Source organism: Callorhinus ursinus, unplaced genomic scaffold, assembly GCF_003265705.2.
Source record: "Callorhinus ursinus isolate GAN/ISIS: 27379988/994484 unplaced genomic scaffold, GSC_fseal_2.0 scaffold5, whole genome shotgun sequence".
Taxonomy (NCBI): domain Eukaryota; kingdom Metazoa; phylum Chordata; class Mammalia; order Carnivora; family Otariidae; genus Callorhinus; species Callorhinus ursinus.
In genome coordinates, this window is record NW_027397067.1 from 19348598 (window position 1) to 19366769 (window position 18172).

The 18172-nt window shown below is 37.0% G+C and overlaps 1 protein-coding gene across 3 annotated transcripts in view; it reads left to right on the forward strand.

Moving 5' to 3' along the window:
• PREX2 (phosphatidylinositol-3,4,5-trisphosphate dependent Rac exchange factor 2) overlaps positions 1-18172 on the forward strand; it is a 294349-nt gene that overhangs the window by 58176 nt on the left and 218001 nt on the right. For all 3 annotated transcript variants that reach the window (XM_025871440.2, XM_073892858.1, XM_073892859.1), the window contains exons 2-5: positions 7208-7279; positions 8626-8748; positions 11104-11208; positions 17627-17728. In XM_025871440.2, the coding sequence (XP_025727225.1) occupies positions 7208-7279; positions 8626-8748; positions 11104-11208; positions 17627-17728 (402 nt within the window). The remainder of the gene's footprint in view (positions 1-7207; positions 7280-8625; positions 8749-11103; positions 11209-17626; positions 17729-18172) is intronic.

An 18172-nucleotide genomic window follows, 5' to 3' on the forward strand; every position in this document is an offset into this window, starting at 1 on the left:
TTAATGATGTCTGGCTTATCAATTATTTTTTTTCATGGATCATGCCTTTGGTATTATGTCTAAAAAAGTCATCACCATTCTCAGTGTCACCTAAAAATTTTCTCCTATGTTAATTCTAGGAGCTTTATAGTTTTGCGTTTTACATTTGGGTCTGATCCATTTTGACCTAATTTTTCTGAAGGATGTAAGGTTTGTGTCTAGATTCCTTTTTGTTTGTTTGTTTGTTTTGTTTTTTCACATGTGGCTGTTCAGTTGTTCCAGCACCATTTGTTAGGAGGACTATCCTTTCTCCATCCTTCTGCCTTTGCTCCTTTGTCAAAGCTTAGTTGACTATATTTGTGTGAGTCTGTTTCTGGGCTCTCTGTTGTATTTCATTTATCTATTTGTCTGTTCTTTAACCAAATCCACACTGTTTTGATTAATGTGGCTTTGTAATAAGCCTTGAAGTCAGGTAATGTCAGTCCTCTGAGTTTGTTCTTATTCTTTAATATTGTTTTGGCTATTCTGAGTCTTTTATTCTCCATATAAACTTATAATCATTTTGTTGATATCCACAAAAGAACTTGCTGGAATTTTGATTAGAGTTGTGTTAAATCTACAGATCAGGTTAGGAAGAACTAGCATCTTGACCTTATTGAGTCTTCCTATCCATGAATGTGGACTATCACTCTACATTTATTTAATCTTTTTTTGGTATTTTTTATCCAAGTTTTGGGGTTCTCCTACTGTTGTACATATTTTGTTAGATTTATACCTAAGTATTTCATTTTTGGAGGTGCAGATGTAAGTGGTATTGTGTTTTTAATTTTAAGTTCTGTTTGTTCATTGCTGATACAGAGGAAAGTGAGTCACTTTTGTATATTAACCTTATATCCTGCAACCTTGCTATAATAGCTTCTAAGTTCCAGGAGGTTTTTTGTCAATTCTTTTGGATTTTCCACATAGACAATCATATCATTTGTGAACCAAGACAGTTTTATTTTTCCTTTACAACCTATATACCTTTTATCTCTCTTTTTGTCTTATTGTATTAGCTAGGAAATAAAGGACACAACCTATATACCTTTTATCTCTCTTTTTGTCTTATTGTATTAGCTAGGAAATACAGGACAATGCTGAAAAGGAGTGGTGACAGGAGACATTCTTGCCTTGCCTGATTGTAGGGGGAAAGCTTCTAGTTTCTCACCAATATATATGATTTTAGCTGTAGGCTTTTTTTTTTTAAGATTTTTTTTTTTTTTTATAATGTTGAGGACATTCCCCTGTATTCTTAGTTTACTGAGAATTTGTCACGAGTAGGTGTTGGATTTGTCAAATGCTTTTTTCTCCATCTGTTGATCAGATCATATGATTTTTCTTTTTGGTCTGGTAATGTGATGGATTTCATTAATTGATTTTAGAATGTTGAACTAGCTTTGCCTACCTGCAATAAATTCCCCTTGGTTGTGGTGGACAATTGTTTTTATACATTTTTGGCTTTTATTTGTTAATATTTTGCTTAGAACTTCTACATCTATGTTTATAAGGTATATTGGTCTTTAGTTTTCTTGTGAAGTCTTTGGTTTTGGTATTAGGGTGATGTTGGCCTCATAGAACAAGTTAGGAAATGTTTCTTCTACTCCTGTCTTCTGAAAGAGATTGTAGAGACTTAGTATAATTTGTTCCTTAAATGTTTGGTAAAATTTAATAATTCTTACATGTTTTTTCAAATGTGTGTAGGTATGTTTTTATTATTATATAGTAAATTCATTGCTCAGTTTTAGCACCTAGATTTTTTTTTTTAAAGATTTTATTTATTTATTTACTTGACAGAGAGAGACACAGTGAGAGAGGGAACACAAGCAGGGGGAGTGGGAGAGGGAGAAGCAGGCTTCCCGCTGAGCAGGGAGCCCGATGAGGGACTTGATCCCAGGACCCTGGGATCATGACCTGAGCCGAAGGCAGACACTTAACGACTGAGCCCCCCAGGCGCCCCAGCACCTAGGTTCTAATATGCCAAATATGTTTATTATGTTTATTGCATATTGTCTGTCTCCCCCTGCTAGAATATAAGCAGAAATTCTTGACTATTTTGTTTATTGATATATTTTATATGCCTAAAACAGTGGCTGTCAACATATGCTTTGGTCTTTGGGGTTTTATAAAATCCTTTTGGAGAATATGTAAGGTCAAAACTATTTTAATGGTAATACTAAGGCTTTATTTGCTTTTTTTTCCCCCACTATGTTGATGCTTGCACTGGTAGGGGAAAATCAGTAATGTGTAAAACTGCTGATATTTTAGTGTGAATCAGAGCAGTAGCACCAAACTGTAGTAGTAGCCACTATATAGTTCCCGGTCCTCAATCATGGGGGAGTCGCAAGGGGATGCCAGTTTCACTTAAAACTCTAAAAATTATTAAATTTATTAAGACGTGACTCTTGAGCACATACTTTTTTCGTATTCTGTGTGATGAAATGGGAAGTATACCTAAGTATTTCTTCCTGCATACTCAAATATTATGGTTGCCTCCAGGGATAGGATTTGTGATTGAGTTGCTATGGAATATTATATTTACTTGAAATAACAACTTGTGAGATAAACTATGGTTTCAGTTTCAGGGCATTTGGGTATTTGGCAGATAGTTTTTTCAAAAAAAGAATGAAGTAAGCCTGTCACTTCAAGGAAAAGAACTGATAGTATTTGTTGATGATGATAAATTCAAGTTTGCAAGAGAATTTAGAGTTTTGGAAAATTTATGTTTATGAGCTCGATGTTTTCCTTAAAGACTTTTCTAATGAGTTGGATACTAATATTAACTAATGTGACGTGGGTTTTCTTTGATATTAAATAACAAAATGTGTTACTATTTTGAAGATATGTTTAACTCCCAGTGAATCATTGCTAAAAAAATTTACAGCATCAAGCATAGATAATAGATCCCTTCAAATTGCAAGATAGATCAATTGGTTTTAATGCAACAGAGTATGGAAAGTTCACCGATATGGTTGGCTTCAGATTAAAATCACGACTAACCTTTAAGAAACTACCACTTACTGAGTTTTGGTGTTGTATTAAAGAAGAATATCCACAACTATCTGAAAATGTTATAGCAATGAATATATCTGTGTGACTTTTGAGAGTGATCTACTGTGCATGCCTGACTGATGAAAAGAGTGGGGAGGACAAATATGAGTTGAAGGAGATAAATTAGTACATCAAAATGATAAAATAAACTGGTGCATTCTGGGAATAAAATTCATCGTGGACTTTGCCTTACCATTTGAGCAAGCAGTGGCCCAGATGGACAGACATGGAGGAGAGGAATTGCTGTCCTCTCCCTCTTACATCTTCATGAGTTTTCTTACTTCTTTTACTTTCTTGGTAGCACATTTGTGACATTTTTAGCTTTCTTAAACTTTAATTAATGTATGGCATTTTATTATCCTGTCTTACACAGTAGGAAAAAAACAATATGGAGGAAATTGAAGAGAAGATGGAGAGTTCTGTTCTCTGTGTAGGAAAAAAAAAAAGCCCCTGCCTAGAGTGACATCTAGGAATGTGTTGCATAATCATTGTTAGGGGAATGCTGGCAAACTGAGTTCATGCTAACGCACCTGCAAGCTGGAAGGTACAAGGAGGGGCACCTGGGAGCCTCACCTCCTCCAAATGCAACTTAGTCTGTCTTAGCTCACAGGTCTCTGCATCTCCCTAGCATTCAGAGATTATTATGCCCCGTTTATGCAGCCCAGATTTGATTTTCATAGTTGGAGGGAGGGTCCTCTGGTGGGATATCAGGAATACCAAGTGGCAGACAGAGCCAGAGGGTATTGTGCATAGAGGGAGTGGACATAGGGTTTGAAAGTCAAGAAGAAGTAACTGAACCCATTTTCTCTATTGAGACTTACTTGTTTCCTCACAGTCTGTTTCTTTAGTCTCTGGAAGAATAAACTCAAAGGAATGTTCATCACATGTGGTCTCTGGACCAAGTACATCAGAATCATTTAGGGAACTTACCCAAAATGCAGATTTCTGGGTCCTTAACCAGTCTGCTGAATCAGACCTTCTGGGGACAGAGGAATCTGCATTTAGAAGAAACTCTCCAAGTCTTGTACACAATAAAAAGCTTAAGAACCACTGACATTACAAGCTTTTTCCTGTACTTATTTTCAGTGTATTTTTATCAAAGTGAAATGATCTAATTCTGATGAAATTCTGGACCAAAGGGAATGAATGAAAGCAGAGATAAAACAGCATATGAAGGGCACCTGGGTGGCTCAGTCGGTTAAGCGACTGCCTTCGGCTCAGGTCATGGTCCCAGGGTCCTGGGATCGAGCCCCACATCGGGCTCCGTGCTCAGTGGGGAGCCTGCTTCTCCATCTCCCGCTCCCCTGCTTTTTCTCTCTCTCTCTCTGTGAAATAAATACATAAAATCTTAAAAAAAGAACAGCGTATGAAATCCCTCATGCATTTTTGTATTTAGGGTATTAATGCTTCTTTGACTGGTCGGAGAAAAATTAAATGCTCCAATTACAAAGTCTGAAGGGACTTTGTAGATGCTGGTTGTTCGAAGAGGATTCTGAAAACACATTATTTTTCTTTATCTTAAGGAAGGAAGACTTACATGTTTTGTCAAAAATGTCAGTTTCTGTGACTTTTGTGCTCTAGGCAAACTATCTGAAATCTGCCTGAACTGTGTATAAAATGAAGCTCTTAGGAAGATAAATGCTTGATCAGAAATGCTAACAAGTTCCAGGTTTTCTTTCATATACAGTTAAACAAAAAGTTCCATGTTGTCACGAAGGATAGGAAGATAAAGAGTCAGATGAAGATACAGTTTACTTTCTTAGTTTGTATGTTCCCTTCTAACTCATATTTTGATTCATTTGTACTGCCTCCTAACCTTAATTTATGAGCTTCAGAATGTGACTGAGTTCAATTCATGAAGAAAAGGTTTATAAATGTAGAGGTGAACTTTGAGCTTTGCTTGCACGAGAGGTTAACCTGTTTACTATGTGGTCAACACGAAAAGTAAACTAGGCGACTACACCACCATGTTATTTTAAGACTAAATGGAAAGAACTAACGGAGCATTTTTAGTATGAGTATATGGAAAATAGTCAATAAAACCAAATCTAAAATTAAAATTTAGACTGATACTAATTAAAATGGGCAAAGTCAGAAAATTCAAAATCTCTTTTCATTGGCAATTATACCTCCTTTAGATAACAGTTCAAAAATCATGTCACATGTCTCCAATAAAAAAATTAGGTGACATCCAATACTTTCTTAGTCAACTTATTTAATTCAGCTGACTTATTTCATTCTGTTGAGGCTATTAGTACTGATGTGGCTTTGTAGTTATAGACTGAAACATGAACTGATTGAATCGGGAATAGAGATGGGGCTGAAGCTAATGCTAGGAATGAGATCCTATGGCTCATTTGTTTTCTTTTAAATAGTTTTGTTTTTCCTTTTACCAAAGTTATAGTATGCTCACAGCCAAAAATTCTGAGCATAAGAAAGTGTACTAAGGTCACATTGCTGCATTTTGATATATGCTATATATTTTTTCGTAGTATGAATGCACACTCTGCCATTACACAAGTATATTTATGTATACATACTTGTATGTAATATGTATATGTGTGTACATATATGTGTGTACCTATCAAGAAAGCTGCTTAGTAAATTTGTTCACCAAACAATATTTTATAGACATCTGTTTATATATATTTCTGTAAAATTTTTATTACATTCCATTTATGATTATAGTTCTGCATAGTATGTTGTAATTTGCATGTACCATAATAAAATTGATTCCCTTATTAATGGGCATTTAGGTTGTTTCCACTGTTTCCGCTTTTGTAATCAATATTACTGTAACCCCTTGCCTGAAAGTTTTCTTAGGATAAATTCCTGGAAGAAGAATTTCTGGGTTAAAGGGTATGCCCATTTAAAAATTTGAGATATACTGTCAAGTTGTTCCCAGAAATGTTGTGCCATTTTATACCTCCCTCTTTTTTTTAGAGAGGGGGGAGGGGCAGAGGCAGAGGGAGAGAGGGAATCTTAAGCAGGCTTCACACTCAGCATGGAGCTCCATCTCACAACCCAGAGATCATGACCTGAGCTGAAAGTAAGAGTTGGACACCTAACTGACTGACTCACCCAGATGCCCCTGTGCCATTTTATACTCTTACTAGCAATGTTCTTGAAGGTGATAACTTTGGAACTTTATGAATACTAGGTTTTCTTAATCTCCTAAATCTTTTTAAATGTAGCATGTCAAAAATGGGATTTTTACTTTAATCTTCATTTGTTTGATGTAGTATCCAGAGATTCCCTGGAGACTCTGTGCGCCCTGGGGATTGGTGGGCTGTGTAGTCATACCGTAACTTGGTTGGTAGTGCCTGATGTTCTTAAGACAGACAAGGGAAACAATGATTTCACCTGGTCACTAGGTGGTTAATGAACAATGTCTTGAAGACACAAGCCAGATTTGCTGGATGGAAAGTCACTTCTCCTTTTCCTTCCGAACTTTCTCTTTTAAGACCCAATATAAATAGCTCTTTCTACTCTTCTTTTCCTTTGCAAAAATAATAGCTTATTTGGTCATGGGTCCAAGATTAATGACTTATTAAGAAGAATCCAGATCTTTGAAATACTAAGGAACTTACTTGCCTACCGTAGGGCTATGGGGAGCCCTGACCTGATCCCAGAAATACAAAATCTGGCTTTCTAAAATTTGGGAGGGGGTAGATAGGAAGGGAAGGGAAATCCTTTCATTCCTTCTTGAAGAGTCACTCTCTCTCTCTCTGTCTTCCCTTCTCTTTCTATCTCTTCCTTCCTACCTCCTTCCCTCAATCTCTCTCGAATTTCTGCCCCCCCCTTTTTTTTAATCAGAAATCCCATTTTTCATTAGATTTAGAAGTTTAGGAAACATTTGACTCTTAAGTGTTTACCACAGAACGTTGAAATCATGGTGGATAAATTTAGTTCATATATATATGATCACTTTTGGTCCTGCCCCAAAACTCTGAAGGATTTAATTCCCAGGGAGGAGCCACAGTGAACCCGGGTTTTACCCTTTACCACAAAACTATTATTCTCAGTAGTTATTGGATTTTTAACTCTGGTTTCCTATAAAAAATTTAGTTCTGATCAACACCCTGTTATTTTATTAACGTATGTTGCCTTCACAATATCTTTTTTTTTTTGTTTCACGCAGGCATTCTTACACCGAATGAACCAGTGTGCCGCATCAAAAATTGACAAAAATGTAACAGAAGAAACAGTGAAGGTGAGGAGGCGCAGTTGGCCCTCAACCCAAGCGCACATTCCCCTTTAGCTAAAATTTCATCTGTGGGATGTTACTCTAAGGCTCTTCAGCTTCTCCTCTGTTCCAGGATAAGTTCTGCACCAGTCACTTGAGTGGGCGACCCTGAGAAAAAGGGAAACGAGGGTTTGGGAAAAGAAACAGGGTGATGAGGATGGTGTAGAAGACATGGAGCAATTTTTTGCCAAGGCCTTAGGACAGTTTGAAAAGAGGAAGAAAAACAAACCCACGACCGAGAATCTCAGCGTCTGTGGGGGCTGGGGGCAGAGCCTGTGTGAGAGCATTGCCAGAAGTGGCTTAGGAAGGCAAGATGGACAAATTTGACTACCAGTCTCTGATCACCAAAGAACAAACGATTTGGATGGTTCCATGGTGCAGAAAACGTCTGCATAATATCTTCAACTCAGAAACGAATGTATAAGCCTTTCCTTTTAGGCTGCAGGAAAGGAAAATGATGAAGAGTTTTATAAAGGGGGAAGAGGTAAATGAAAATTAATTGCACTACCATCATTGTTCATTTAAGCTGTATAAATTATCATTGATACTTATTTTTGGTGCTGATTTGCCGTTTTATTTTACTAAAAAAAATTCTCAAGGATTTTTATAGGCCCTTCTGACTATTTTTTCATAACTTAAATACTAACTTTCAAATTCTCCTTACCATGGGAGCATTTTAGTTTGTGTGCTTTAGGTTGCAAGCAAAAGACACTTCTTATTCAAATGACTTGAAGATACTTTGGCTCTCATTTGGGGACTCCAGACAGAAGAGAAGGTTCAGGACCTGTGACTCAGGGAGATCAATAAGTTTGCCAGGTTCTGTCTAGCTCTTCACTTTGCCATCCAGGTTATCCATTTTGCCCCTCGTCTAGCTCCTCTTGACGCTGCAAAATGACCCTGTAGCTGTCCCAGCTGTCACTTCAGACACAGCCCCTTTCCAGAGGAGAAAAGGGCTGTCCATTCCAGGATGCCCTTCCAGAGAGCAAAGAAGCCCTTGCCCCCCAAAGCCTGCCAGCAAATCCGCCCGCACTAGGTTATCTGCCACCCATTCTCACTAATGGGGTGGGGACTGTCATGCTTGGATTTAGTCACTCAGGCTTTTCCTGAGAGCCAGGAATAGGTTTCTGGTTCCCAGAGTTGTGTGGGAGAGGAAAGGATGTCCAGACAAAATTGGAGCTCTGCCCTCCAGGCGGGTGGGAAGGATAGCTATGCCCCAAAGTTTCCAGCTTGGAGACAGAATGCTGTACTCTCATGGAGTTTGTTTTTTTTTTTAAACCTGCCTCACTATTGAACTTACTTACATTTATTTGCAGATGCTGTTCTCAAACATTGAAGATATCCTCGCTGTACATAAGGAATTTTTAAAAGTCGTGGAAGAGTGCCTACATCCAGAACCTAATGCTCAACAAGAAGTGGGAACCTGCTTTCTTCACTTTGTAGGATCAATTTCTGTTTATTTTAAAAGCTTTTCCCCACACCCACCCCCGATTTTAAGGTTTAACTTTTGGCACAGTAGAATGTGAGAATTCAACATTAGAAGTAAAATGTAACACCAAAAGTTTGGGGTCTTTTAAGGCCAATGAAACCTTCCACTGAGAGCCAGAAAAGGGGTGAGGGCCTCTCACATCATCCATTTTATTCAGTGAAGAATAAACAGCCTTTTCTTTTTCCCAACAAGTTAGTTCTTCGCATCCTCTGTAGCTTTGAATTCTAATGAATATTCAGGCTGTTCATAATGAATGGATTTTTATGTTTCTCTCAAACATAGAGCATTTCCCTTTTGAGGCAGAAAATCCTTACTCTTATAATGGCGTGATGAGCCTTTTGTGAGTCAGAATGTTCCCTTGTTAATCGACTGGTGACAAGCCTGCAGGTGAATCAGCCGCGTCACTCTAGGTACACAGATGCCTGAGTCTCAGTGTTTCTCAAGGATGGTTTCTCAGAAGGTTGTACTGAGTGGTGCAGAAGAAAAACCAGCCAGTCCTCCGTTGTTTATTACACGTCACGCTCGTGTGATCATTTCCGTCTCTTTGGACATGATAATTGAAATTATTTGTGCAATTGATTTATAAAATAAAAAGTCACCTGTAAAATGAAAATTGTTTTCAGAACTAAAGGGCATTCATACCAAAAAAAAAAAAAAAGTGCTGCTATTTATACCATTCCACTGATGCTAATTTTCAGAATACCCACCTGAATGGAATTTTTACCAAAATGCTGTATAACTAATCTTTTATTTAAAAATGCGTAAGAGTATTAGAAATCAATTTTTGTTTATTTTCATTTCTGTTTAGCCTTTAGAAAAGTAACAATATGTAGTTTCTAGGTCTGTATTTCTATATGTAGTGAGCAGACGCTGCATATGTTCTTTTTATAATCAGGAAATATTTCATAAAGTTAATTAATATTAAATGGAGAAAAGCTCCTTGGCATAGGGAGATCAAGCCTTGCTTTCTTTGAGCATGACTGGAAACCACGCATGTTTGTGTCCACTTAATCCAGACTGTTCCTTTTCATGAAAGAATTCAAATCTTCTGCCAGCTGGAACATTTGCTTTCTTAGTCCAGGGCCGCACATGGGAATCTTGCACCCTGACATCCATTTCCTCAGTAACACACTATGAATCTGTCATCCATGAATTTAGCTAAACTATTTCTGAAGTGTGTTTTATTCTGGGTCATACCATCTCTTGAAGTAAGTAATTCAGTATATTTTCTACTGGCTATATAAAATAGCACTCAGTGTTGCTTTCCAAATGCATGTCTTGGAAATTTCAGAGGACACACTTCTGTTCCAGTATTTGATCGATGCATTTTCTGTGTCTTCCTCTTATTGGTACCGCTTTGATAGATACTAATCCTAGCCACTGAGAGAAAATCTGATGATGGAAGGATACTTAGAGATCATGATGGTGAAATTACTCCCTTTTTGAAAGTACCTCTTCTGTGGCAAATATGAGGGTTGTTTATTTTGTTCCTCACTTGATCACTTTTAGTGACAGCTCTAAGCATTAGAGAATCTTTATGTTAATCCTGAATCTGCCTACCATTGCCCATCATTGATTGCCCTGGCAATTTCTACCCAGGGGTCTTAGTTTTGTGTTTTGGAGCTACATAGAGTTGTAAGCCTGTTACAATATGACAGCTACCAGCTACAATATGACAGAAAGTAGCTACCACTTTCTTACTTTATTATACTAACAAATATCTCTGTTTGAAATGACCTCTCATGTGTAGTGTCTCCAAAGTCCCTCATTATCTTAGTCACTTTTTGCTTGATATTTTCCTGTTTGTCCATGTCCCTTGTAAACACAACTGTCTAGATTGGTGCATACAAACTACAGGGTACTAGGTCTCTCTATTCCTGTATGATCTGGCACATGCTTTTCCCTCTTCCTAAAATGCTTCTTTCCCTCTCCCTGCCTGGGAATGATGGATTGATTCATCTCTCTGGACCTTGCTCAGATATTACTTTTTTTTTTTTTTTTAAAGTTGTATCTGAATCCTCTCAGGAAAGCTAAGTACTTTCTTCTCTGTAATTTGCTACTGTTTGGTTCATTTACTTATTATTGCATACATCATATTGGACTCTAGTTAATATAAGCTATCGTTTTTTCCTAGGCAATTCTTCATGGATCAGAGAAAATTGATAAATAAACTGTAAAGCTCCCAAAATATAGTAAATATAGTAAACACTTTGGACACATAAAGCTTGTCCACAAACATCATGCAGATTAATCTTTCCAAATGGCTACTAATATGACTCTAACTTATCCTTATTCGAATTCACAGAAAGACAAGTTTCGTATCTATGATGAATATTGTAGTAACCATGAGAAGGCACAAAAATTGCTTTTTGAACTTAACAAAATAAGAACAATCCGCACATTTCTTTTGGTAAGTATATGTTTAAGTGTTACCATATGCTGTGATTTGTTGATAGGCTCACTAAGGAGCCAATGACTAGCATCAGTGTGGTGTAAAAACTACTCGTGGGGCAATGCTCTAAATGTGTCCAGGCTAGGAGACTAGAGTCCTTTGATAAATGTAAGAAGGGAGAGTTGGCAGAAGCTTGTGCATGGGAAAACACTGATAATGCCCTCTCCTGGTCGACTATGAATTGTTTGTGAGAACCACAGATTCCTAGTGCGAGAAGACGTTTATGCCAGAGTTCATCATCACTTTTATATCCCTCAGCTCCCTATGGGGCGGTCACAGGAAGGAAACAGATCCTGAGTATTGTAGAAAAGAAATTTAAAGATTGACCTTTCTTCTACATACATTCCTTATTCACTTTTCACAGAAAGAACAAGAATATATATTTAATTTCTCCAGGATAGCACAAATAAATGCATATTTTGGTAGTAATTTGGACAACTGCCAGTGAGGACCACATCGTAAGTGTACAATTCAATAATATCTAGCAAATTGTGGAGTGGAACCACCATCCCCATTATCCAGTTATAGAGATTTCCAGCACCCCAAAAAGTCCCTCGTGCTTGCTCACCGCCCATCTCTACAACCACCATGAACTCTAGGCAATCATTTGATTTACTTTCGATCTCCATAGTTTGCCTTTTCTGGATAGTTCATATAAATGGAATCCTTCAATGTACTCTTTTTTGCCTGGATTCATTTACTGAGTAAAATGTTTTGAGGTTCATCCTCATTGTAGCATATATCCATATGCCATTCATTTTTATTGCTGAATAGTATTCCATTGTATGGATATACCATATTTTGTTTATCCATTTGCCAGTGTATGAACATTGGGTGAGCAAGCAAGCATGATTAATGATGGACCTTGAAGATCATTTCAGAGAGAGATATTTATTAGAAAAGTCAGGAAATGTCCATTTTGAGCTATTTTATAAACAATGCTGCTATGAACATTCATGTACACGTTTTTGTGTGAATAATTTTCATTCTCTTGGATAGATGCTAAGAGTGGAACTGCTAGGTCATAGTAAGTTTATGTTTAAGAAACTGCCAAGGTGACTGCCATATACACCAGCAATGTATGATGATTGCAGTTTCTTTTTACCTTTGCAAACACAGTTCCAAGTATAGCTATGATAGTGGATGTGTAGTTTATCTCAAGGTTATTTTTATTTGCATTTCTCTCATGACCAATGATATCAGGCATGCTTTCTAGGTTCTTATTAGCCATTCCATATGTCCTGTTGGTGAAATGCTTATTCAAATCTTTTGTCCATTTTTAAATTGAGATGTTTGTCTTACATTGAGCTATAGGTGTTCTTTATTTTGGAGACAGCTTCTGTATCTGACATATAATTTGTGAATATTTCCACCCAGTGTGGTTTGTTCATTTAAAAATGTTATATTTGAAAATAGTCCGATTTATTAAATTTTTTCCATATGAACATGTTTTTGTTATATTTAAGAAGTCTGTAATTGGGTCTTATACCTTGTTAAGTTTATTACCAAGTGTTTTACTCTTTTTGATGTTGTTGTGATTGGAATGATCTTAATTTCATTTTTTGGGATTGTTCATTGCTACCATATAAACATTTGACTTTTACTTATTTTTGTTTAGTGTATATTTTTGTATCCTGTGTTTAAATTCATGTATTGGTCTAGTAGGTTTTTTTTGTAGATTCTCTATGATATTTTACATATGGGATCGTGTCATCCGAGAGTAAAGACAGTTTTATTACTTCCTTTTCAATATAGATGTCTTTTTTTTTTTTTTTTTTAACCTGGGCTTTTGCACTGGTTAGAACCAGTACAATGTCGAATGGAAGTGATAAGAACAGACATGCCTGCCTTGTTTCTGATCTTAGGGGGAAATCAGTTTTTCATCATTAAGTGTGATGTTAGCTGTAGGTTTATTCACAGTTGTCCTTTTCTGCTTGAAGAAGTCCTACTATATTCATAGTTTGTTAAGAGTTTTTATTGTGACCTTTTTGCCTTTTTCAATATAGGTGTTTAAAGCTATGAATTTTGCCCTACACATTGCGTTAGTTTTATTCCATAAAATTTGACATGTGTTTTCATTTTCATTCAGTTTTTGAGAATGTCTAGTTTCCTTTGTAATATCTTTAGTCTATTCTTTATTTAGAGTTTGTCTTGGAAGGCAGTTCTGCATGGGACTTGTGTCCCTGCACATTTTCCGAGCAGAGGAACTGACTGCCTTTGTTCTGGCTGATCTTTTAAAGGATGTTTATACCACGAACAGCCTCAGAAGGTAGAGATATTCTCTTCCTCCTAAGGGGCGGGCAGTCACTCCTGCTGCCCTCATGGAAGATACATGTTTCTTCGCTTCAGGTCTCCTTCCTGGTGTCCATGTGCATGGGCCACCTGGTCTTCCTTGTCCTGTGATGTGGGAACTGAGCCGTGGGAAACTGGCCCCAAAATAGTGATACTCTGGCTACCGCTATTGCTATAAGGAAAAAAAAGTCCTGTAGCTCTGGCCTAGGAGTTTCATGTGTTCTTCCAGCACCCATAAATCTCTGGCAGGTTAACTTTTGAGCTTGCAGGTAGGGTAAAATCTTAGAATCATCAGTTTTAACATTCTGTTATTTTATTTCCCAATATTGGAATTTTCCAAATTTCTTTCTGTAGTTGATTTTTTAAATTTAATTCCATTCTGGTCAGAGAACATATTTAAATCATTTTAAGGCGTTTTTATGGCTTAGCATATGGTCTGTCCTGGAGTTTTTTTTTTTTTTTTTTTTCTCCTCTGTATGTCCCATGTGTGCTTAAAAACTATGCATATTCTGCTGGTGTTGGGCGGAGTGTTCTATAAATGTTAGGTCATTTTTGTTCATAGTGCCATAGTGCTGTTTCTGTCTTCTTTCTCCTTTCCTCTAGGTGTTCTGTCAGTTACTGAGGGTAGGATATTGAAATCTATAGGTATAATTGTTAAATTGTCTGTCTTGCCTTTCACTCATGTCAGTTTTTGTTTTAAGTGTTTTGGGGCTCTGTTGTTAAATATGTATTCATTGAAAGTGCTTGTATTTATATTTCTATTGATCATAAAATGTTTTTCTTTGTCCCTAGGGATATTTCTTTTCTTAAAGTCTATTTTGCCTCATATTATTATAGCCATGACACTTCTTGTACTGTTTGTATGTTATATCTTTTTCCATTATTTTACTTATAAACTATTTATGTCTTTCAATCTAAAACATGCCCCTGGAAGACAGTATATAGTCGTATCTTGCCTTTTTAAAAAATGTTATTTTATTTAAATTCATTTAGCCAATGTATAGTACATCATTACGGATCTTGTTTTTTTATCCAGCCTGACAATCTCTGCCTTTTGATTGAAGTGTTCCATTCATTGATCTTTAATGTAATTATTGATATTGTTGTATTGACATGTACCATTTTATCGTTTTTTCTGTATGTGTTTTTTCTTTTGTTGTTGTTGTTCCTCTGTTCCTCCTTTACCTTCCTTAGTGTACTATTTTACTTCCTGTGTTGATTTTTTTTTTTTTTACCTATATTTTTTAGGTTTTTTGGGGGGGTGATTGCTCTAAGAACAATATTCATCTTAATTTATCAAGTCTATTTCCTGAAGTTGGTTATTGTTTTTTGTTTGTTTTGTTTAATGTTTAGTAACTTTCCTGGGCTTGATTTGAGGACCTGTGACTCTTGTATGTGCAGCTGTTATCTCTACTCAGGTTTTTGTTTTATAATTTAGCCTTTCTTTTTAGGGGTCACTCCAGTGACTGTTTAACTTAGTTCAGTTGGTGATTTGTCAGAGGTGTTCAGACATTGTTAATCATCTTGTCTGTGGATCTATGTGTGAGTTTGGGGGGTGGGGTAGACATTCGGAGGGCAGGCAGTTTTCAAGTCAGATCTGGATTTTTCTTTCCCTGGGGATTCCCCCTCCCCTTGGGTGTTTTCTGCATGTGCACAGTCTGACACCTGCTCCAAGGAAGGCTGCAATCTCAGGCTAACAGAATTGTGGGCATTCTACATTTTTGTTTTGGAGTGTGCTAATTTTATTGACAACACCCCCAGGTGTGAGATTTTTATTCTCTGCAGCCCCATCTGGAAGCAGGTTTTCAGGGCCCCTGTCATGGGGCCACTGCAGTAGAGCCACTGTTCAGGGTGAGCTGGGGAAGGTGGGGGCAGGGGGAGGCAGGGGGAAGGTGGGAGAAGCTCAGGTGAAAATGCCATAGACTCCCACCATTCTTACCTGAAAATTCAACAGCTTTTCATGAATAAACACATCTCAATTTTTTGTTTGACTTTAGTTGATTTCCAGAGCCCTGAAATTGATATTTTTGACAATTTGCTGAGTATTATAGTTGTTTTTTGGGAAGAGGATTTACTGATCCCTTTTCTCTCCCACAGCCAAAAGAGGCTCCTATTCCACTAAAATTTTAGGGTCCTTTATATAAAGTGTTAGAACTTTGTTGTCTTAGTGAATCCATTTAGTTCTCAGCAGAGTTGACTGTTTGCCTTGGTCTAGTTTATTGACTGAATTGTGTCAAGCCCTGCCAGTAGTCTCAGAGGAGTGCTGGTTTTTAGATGATCCTACAGCACAGTCTGATAGGAAGCCTGGCTTTTATAATTCCTGCCCTGGCACTCAGTGACCACTAATTATCCGAATGACTTTAGGAAATTCATTATATTGCTGGTGTCATTTTCCATCTCCATAAAATGGGGATAATAACAATCACCCTTGGGAAAACAGGTAAGAGTTTACAGATTTGGTGGTGGTATTATTTGGAGTACTTGGATGTGCTGCCACCTCAATAAGTTGTCAGCATCAGGGAAATCTCTGGGAGCTCAGAGAGAAGACATTCTTTATGTACACATCAGGAGAGAGCTGGCTTTCATAAGACAGTCTAAAGTGGCAACCAACCTCTGCTATTATGAAGACAGTTCATAATCTATACCATACTATTAGACAAGGAATTAACAGTGTGTTAAGCTGTCATGAATTTCTTAGGGTGCTTCAACCCAGAGCTAGATAAAGGGGGTGGCCGCATTTGTAAGGGGTGCTAACTTGTGTAGGGATACTGAAACATCACTGGAAATATAGTGAGATATACATAGATGTGTTTCATATGGTTCCTCTGGGGACAATACCATGCAAAGTTGGAAAGAATATTTTGATAAACTGATTACAATAGGGGATGAGGCCCTCAAAGAGCATGCTTGAATCAGAACACTTTGCTGCCCCATCTTCTAAAGTGTCTGGGTGAAGTTAAGGTCATGGTGTTAGTTTTGCTGACTTGAATACACAAATTGCTGCTAAAGCCAAGTTGCTCAGGACAGTGGGGCGGTTCTGCTACCCTCAGTCTTTCCTTTTCATCTTTTCCTGCTCAGCACTTGGTCTCTCTTCTCAATGAATATAGGACAGTAGTCTTAAAATGGTGGTCTAAAGGTTGATAAATCATCAGTATGATATTTGAGGGGCCCTTTTCTCCCTTTACTATGTATTTATTAACCACTGTCTTTTTGCCAATCACTCTGATAGACATTGCAGAAGCAGGATTTGGCACAAGTTTCAAATCTTTTTTTTATTGATGGTCAAACTATAAAATAAAGACCAGATGCTTCAGAGGTTATAGGCTTCTTTTTTTTTTTTTTAAATAAGAGTTGATTTTCTCTTCTATTTCATCTTACTCTGCTGATTTTGAGATTTCTCCATTCATCTTGCCTCTCTGGAGATCGTATCTGACCTCCTTCTCTGAGATTGGCTGGCCAGTTTCATCGGTGAGGTATTATAGCTAAAAGTGACTTAGCAATCACTTGGTTGAAACATGACAGTTTGACAGTTTTACAGGCAGGAAAACTAGCATTCTGAAATCAACCCAAGTTACATCACTAGTCAGTGGCAAAGCACATATAGAACCCAGTTGTCTCTAGGCCTGCTCTTTACCCCACAGCACAACACCACAATTCAACTACAACACAACTCCCTTTATAAGTAGGATTGATCTGTGTATCTTTGTATCTATTATTTATTCATCCATCAGTCCATTCATCTGTCTGTCCATCCATCCATCCATCTACCCACTCATCTATCCATTCCTCCGTCTCTATCCTATTTCTTTTTCCTCAGACTTCATAGTCAGGAGAATATATAATAATTAATTTTCAAGATATATATTCAAAACACATTTTGATTTCTATAACTAATACAAAATGGAAAAATATTTCTCCTTGTCTTCTGTAAATGGTATTTGTGATTGCAAGGGCTCATCTCAGAGAAAGAAACTCTATAGAGACAGGCTTTCACAAGTTTTTAGCAGAAGATTTTATGATAGAAGAAGATTTCATGGCTTCAGGTTTAAAAAATTGTGATTAATTATTTTTATCTCCACTGCAGAACTGCATGCTACTTGGAGGACGGAAGAACACAGATGTTCCCCTGGAAGGATATTTAGTAACACCAATACAAAGAATTTGCAAGTACCCTCTCCTTTTGAAGGTATTTTATGTGTTTATTTCACTGTAGTATTTTCCTTGTACCTGCATATTTTGCTGATGGTCTTTAAAAAATTTTTGTTTTAAATAATATGATTTTCTAAAGAAAGGGCAGATCATAGTTACTAGGGAAAATAGCTATTTTGTCACATATATATGGATTAGGAAACAAATCTTTTGGGAAAAGAGACTTTTAGTGCTCCTTGTAGAAAACATACTTGTTTGAGTTTTATTTAGAGAAAATGCATTAGTTTCAAGATAGATCCCATTAAGTACCTTATGACCAGTTTATATCACATTTTATCTACAGGGTTCTTTATCTTAAGTAAATCTACTGTTGGTGTATTTTTTGACTTCCCCTAACATTGGTGTCTTCTTGATGCTAATGAAATTAAAGTGCAAATTACATAATTTCAGAGCTTGATTTTTGAATCAGTGTTTGTTACAG